General features: G+C 39.4%; 1 protein-coding gene across 1 annotated transcript in view; it reads left to right on the forward strand.

Moving 5' to 3' along the window:
- The window catches only part of LOC104524207 (lamin-B2), a gene marked incomplete at its 3' end in the record, with an annotated part of 7579 nt that extends 2058 nt beyond the window's left edge, over positions 1–5521 (forward strand). Inside the window, exons 2-7 of the mRNA XM_010167002.2 lie at positions 841–966; positions 1168–1388; positions 1971–2262; positions 2780–2887; positions 3869–3988; positions 5420–5521. Coding sequence (XP_010165304.2) covers positions 841–966; positions 1168–1388; positions 1971–2262; positions 2780–2887; positions 3869–3988; positions 5420–5521 — 969 coding nt within the window. The remainder of the gene's footprint in view (positions 1–840; positions 967–1167; positions 1389–1970; positions 2263–2779; positions 2888–3868; positions 3989–5419) is intronic.
- Between the last annotated feature and the right edge of the window lie 567 nt (positions 5522–6088).

The raw sequence follows: 6088 nt of genomic DNA on the forward strand, positions 1-6088 counted from the left end.
TCCAAAGCATTGTTTTGACTTTGGGGCAGGATGTTATCTTGAGTGTTGTGGGTAGGTTTAGTCCTTCTTGAAAAGGTAGTACAGAGTAATAGAGAACCCCAACAATACAGACTGTGATACAGGTCCTGCATGAGGGAAGTTTAAAATGAAACTTCACCTGGGAAAGGAGAGTTGAAAGAAGAGGAAGATACAGGGGATGTCTGTAAAAGGATCAGTAGTGTGGAGAAGGTGAATGAGGAGTGATTATTATTTTTCAGTAGAAGTAGGGACAGTGCTTGTCCAGTGGCAGATTTGGAAGAAACCAAAGGTGATTGTTCTTCATTAATATATAACTAAACTCCTTGCCTCAGAAATTCAGAAAGCAGAGACACATTCCTGCCTGAAAAACCCACTGAGAGATAGTAAGCATCAAAATACCATCTCTGGCTTAGGAAGTCCCCGAGTTGCAAATGGACAGCTGGGATATAATACCTGTGGAATGTTTTATTGAGCTTAGTCCCTGGACATCCAGGGAACGATCAGACAAGGATGTGAGCTAGGTAGCCTTTGCTCTGACCCAGTGTGACAGTCGGATAAAGTGCAGTTTTTTGAAAGTACAGGACTGCTTGTATAATAGATGGACTAATAGACTGTTTTTTTAATAACATAAGCAAATCCTATAGAAATAGGACTGAAGTAGATTTTTCCTGGCCCCTAGGGCATTTCCTTAATGTTACGCAATTATAATTTTATATGGAAGTTTGGTAAGTTTAAGATTAAATAGCTTCTATTTTTTACTAAAAGGATATTTGCAAGATATCTAACTCAATGCAAGTGACATGTATAAAACTTGCCTTCCAGCTGGAGAATGCCAAGCTGTCCTCTGACCAAAATGACAAAGCTGCTGGCGCAGCTCGAGAGGAGTTGAAGGAGGCTCGCATGAGAATAGAAACTCTCAGCTACCAGCTTTCTGGCCTTCAGAAACAGGTAAAAGGACTAAATTTGCTTTTGTCTCTCATACAGAACACTTATTGTTTGGATATATTAACATTTCTGCCCCTTTGTATTTTCTGAATTTTTATGGAGAGAAACCTTTGTTATGTTGATTTGGTGGGGAGATGAATTCTTAACTCTTTTACTGTACTCGCATAGATGTCAACTGGGTTTTCCATTGTGCTGTCTGCCTAGGCTAGTGCAGCAGAAGATCGCATCCGTGAGTTGGAGGAAATGATGGCTGGTGAGCGGGAAAAGTTTAGGAAGATGCTAGATGCAAAGGAGAGGGAAATGACAGACATGAGGGACCAGATGCAGCAGCAGCTTACGGAGTACCAGGAACTGCTTGATGTTAAACTAGCACTGGACATGGAGATCAGCGCTTACCGAAAACTCCTGGAAGGAGAAGAGGAAAGGTATGTACAGATTCCACATTCATTTCTTAGGACTAGCAGGTGTTATTTTCATTTCTTATGCTTATTTTTTTACTATTTGAGTAGGAACGGTCAGATTTTGTTTCAATGAACTCATATTGGCTTTACACCATGATGTGTTGCATGGAACACTGACATGGAGCACTTGCAAGTGTTCTCATCTGAACACCATCTTGAATTTATTTTGGTTTTTATAACGATCTTAGAGTACAGTGGAATATATCATTCTGTGCTTGACATTCATCTCTTTTTATTTAAGTGCTTACACTTCTGTGTTTTAAATGCTGTGGCCCAAGAATAGTGTGTTCAGTAGTAGATACACTGGAGGGGAGGGTTAAGTGATCTGTGTTGCTCTCATTAGCTTTCCATGTCACATAACCATACAACCAGAACATTTCTCAGGGGTGGATATAGCTCCCCCTTCTCTTACACGCAGTCTCCCTGACGCACAGTGCCGTCAGCCTTGGGGCATATTACAGCCTGGTTACTGAGTATTGTAGCATGATGGCTTTGTGTGTAGCTCCCTGGATGAGTTAATTAAAATGCTTGCTTCATTGTGTTAAGGTTGAAGCTCTCTCCAAGTCCCTCCTCCCGTGTCACAGTCTCTCGGGCTACCTCCAGCAGCAGCAGTAGCAGCACTTCACTTATTCGCTCTTCCCGAGGCAAGAGAAAACGTATTGAAACAGAGGAGTTTTCGGGCAGCGGAACAAGTGGAATTGGCACTGGAAGTATCAGCGGCAGCAGTAGTAGCAGTAGCTTCCAAATGTCCCAGCAAGCTTCAGCGACAGGAAGTATCAGCATAGAAGAGATTGACCTGGAGGGCAAATATGTTCAACTGAAGAACAATTCTGACAAGGTGAGTGTCAGCAGGACTCCTAGAAAACAAGGAGGAGCTGAATGGAAATGTTACACAGCCTTTTGTAGCACGAGTAGGTGGAGTCACTTGGACAGCAGGAGCAACGTCTCAAGGTGCAGTGTCCTGCAGTAATTAACGGGGGCATTTGGAAGTTGAACATTACAGTGTGCTGGCATGAGTGTAGTGTTTGCTGAAGGAAGAGGATGTAGTTTGTGTCCCAAATGTCTACACATGTGTGCTGGTACCCTGCTCATGTAAATAGCCTTGCTGGTCCTAGCAGAACTTTTTTGTGTGAAATGTGTTTCTTTTTTAAATTTTGCTGAATGACCCTACGGGATTTACACTTTAGACTATTAGTGGGTATAGAAAAATACTTCATAGTTAGAATGTAGATGTCTAACCACCATGTAAATAAATTTATATTCACATTATTTTAATAACAAAGAGACTAGGGAAAGCTGATGCCTGTTTGTTGTGTTTTGCTCACCCTAAATAACCTTACAACTCTCTCCATTAGGATCAGTCTTTGGGTAACTGGAGACTGAAAAGACAGATTGGAGATGGAGAAGAAATTGCTTACAAATTTACTCCTAAGTATGTCCTCAGAGCTGGGCAGACTGTAACAGTAAGTTATACTTAAATATGTCAACAACATATTATTTTCTTGATGCTGTGGCAGTTGAAAATCTGATGTTTGGTACAGCCTGATGCGGAGTGTAACTTTTGGTTTCAAGGAGCAGGATTTCAGTTCTAGAAATGCGGAACAGAAATACACACACACACACATATATATACACACACATATATAAAACACACACACACACACACACACATATATATATAAACATATATAAAACACTCACACACATATATATATATATAAAAAAACATATATAAAACACACACACATATATATATATATATATATATAAACACCTCAGTATTTAAGACCATTTCGAGTACAGAAAGCTGAAGAAAAAGGTATTTTGAGGGGTGGGTCAAGAGCTGTTTGTTTTCAAACACCTTTGGAACACTAGGCCTGCTCAACCTCTTAATGAAATAAGAACATATCAGAGCACTCATTCGCTCTGGTAGACTTTTTAAGACTAGACATTCTCAGCCTTCACTGTAGTAGAACAGCTGCTTTTCTATAACTTTGTATTTTATTTTCAGTCTGCAGCAGGTGTTCTTTCATAAAAAAAACCCCAAATCTTTCTTTTAATCAGTTCCAGCTATTTATCCTTAAGTATCAATTGCTCAGATATATATATAAAAGATTAAACTGATACCCTACTGCATTTTATGTCTTGGCTCCATACAGTATAGTCATTAAGACAGTGGTAGGAGACATTTGTATATTCAGAAAAGAATTGATGACTGCAATATTAGAATTTTTTTTTTTTTTTATGGCTAGTGTTACTTTTTGTTGTAGGCTGAGAATAATATCTTACTACAAGTAATGATGTAGGTAAAAGCTGGGTGAAACTGACACTGAAATTCAGAAACAAAACTCGTACGTAGAGAGCAGTAGGAGAATTAAGGGGTTCTGTATATTTAAAAATAAAATGTGCATAATTAGCTAATTACAGAATGTCTTTCTCACTAGATTTGGGGTGCAGATGCTGGTGTGTCTCATAGCCCCCCTTCTGTTCTCGTGTGGAAGAATCAAGGCAGCTGGGGCACTGGAGGAAATATCCGCACGTACCTCGTAAACTCTGAAGGAGAGGTAGGCTGTGTCTGTAAACAAACAAACAAACAAAATAAAAAAAAAAAAAGCTGGGCGCTGGGTGATCTCCTAAACCCCTCAATTTTGAGGGTGGTGGGGGACAGTGATGACAAAATTCTGATTTTAAGATCTCCTCTATTGTCTTTGAAAAGAAGACAGCTTATAACACTGAAATAATGAAATATCTGTACATATCTGAGACTTCTTGGAAATTTTGGAAAACTGTGATCATCGTCCTGGTTCCATCCATAGACTTTATTTTCCTATTTTAGAAAAACAACACCCTGCTAGTAGAAAACTTGTTTGGAATTTGAGTATTTATTTTGAGAAGAGACAAAGAAAATAAGAATTGCTGGCAATTCAGAGTTACATTATATAGAACCTACAACATTCTGGGCTGCAATGTAAATATGAGCGTAGGAAGACAGCTGTGCTTACAGTGCTGGAAGGATCTCAGAAGTTTTGGTGCAGGTTCCTGTGTATTCTGCACTGTCCTACATCTGCCCACAACTGATTTTTTAAAGCCATCCCTGCAGGTGCCTCCTGCAGGGGAGGATCATGCTTTGGCTGTTATTGATAAATGTGCCATTATCCCAGTGATCCGATAGAAATCGGAAGGTGAAACAGGCCACAGTTGTGTCAGTTTTCATGCTGCTAATTCTGTTGAAGCACTTTGTGCAGGAACAGCACAGGACAAGGTAGGAGAGAGGGTCACTTGTACAAGTAGAAAACAAACTGGCTTAGTATTCAAATAGAAATGGTTAAACAAGTATCTGAAAAAAATGTCAAACCCATCTCCGTTCCCACTGTGATTCCCTTCAGTCTCCCTGCTTAGAAGTGTATGTTTAGGGTGACTTTTTCCACAAGTAGAAATTTGCAGCTATGACTTCAAAGGTGCAAGTGTAAAGAAGAATTTCTTACTACTAAGAAGTGTTAAAAATAATTTAGTACTAAAGGAAGCTTCCTGGGGTTTTGGAATGCTTTTTAGTGCCTGGTTTGGAAGAGTGTCTTAATAATTGATATAGAATATTTAGTAGAAACTAGGAGTGTTCTTAATGCTGTGTAATCATACTGAGAAACTTTGGTTTCTGACATTACAATACGTCTCAGCTTCTAGCTTGGCCTGCTATGAGCTTGTATAAAATTGGCTAATGACCACGTGAAATATGGCTGCTTCCTCTCCAATCCCTGGGCAGTGAAAGAAAATTCCTGAAACTAAATTACATTACTGTGCCTTTTAGTGGATAGAAGTAGGAATGTTGTGGTTTGCAGTATATTACCAGTGTTTCCTTGCATAGCTAATGTTAAATGTAGGGCAAGTTGCTTTAAACTCTCCAAAATTTAATAGGGATATTATATTGATGGTATAGCAAATTTTTTAAGAGATAAGTGTAGACTACTGGCCATCTCCTTATCTGTTATTTTGTGTAGGAAGTTGCAGTGAGAAGTGTTACTAAATCAGTAATCGTGCGAGAGAACGAAGAGGAAGAGGATGAAGCAGAGTTTGGAGAAGAAGACCTCTTCAACCAACAGGTAATAAGAGGCAGACCAGATGTTTAACTTGTGCCTCGTTGTTGGATTAATCAGGCATAAGATTTAGGGGAGCAGCCCTTCAACTTTTGCCAGCTCTGAGCTTTTCCTGGTCCATTTTTCCAATGAATGCTTGCAGAGGGTGATCTCAGAATGACTTGCAACCCTGCAGCATTACCACAATGCACAGAGAACAGAATGTGAGTGATTCTTCCAGGAATTGCTGCTTGAATCAGTGATGATACAGCTCAAGCAGTGCTGATGTCGGGTCAGGGTGCTAGGGTATCTGTGGAAGTATGTGACAGATGACAGGAAAGGTTGCAATGACATAGACTGTGTTTAGGGTTAGCAGGATTAGTTTTAGCAGTCAGTGTTACTCCCGTTCAAGTATTTGCTTCATTATAAAAAAAAAGTCTGTGGCATTCTTGCTGAAAACAGAATATAACCATTGGGAAATATAACCACTAAAAACCAGAAAAGGAGGAGTGCTTCTGTTGCTGCAAGCTTCAGCTTATTAGTTTTTATTTATTTAATTAAAATACTAATTTCTGATAGTATTACCTGCTACAT

The sequence above is a fragment of the Antrostomus carolinensis genome, unplaced genomic scaffold, assembly GCF_000700745.2.
Source record: "Antrostomus carolinensis isolate BGI_N321 unplaced genomic scaffold, ASM70074v2 scaffold51124, whole genome shotgun sequence".
NCBI classification, from domain to species: Eukaryota; Metazoa; Chordata; class Aves; order Caprimulgiformes; family Caprimulgidae; genus Antrostomus; species Antrostomus carolinensis.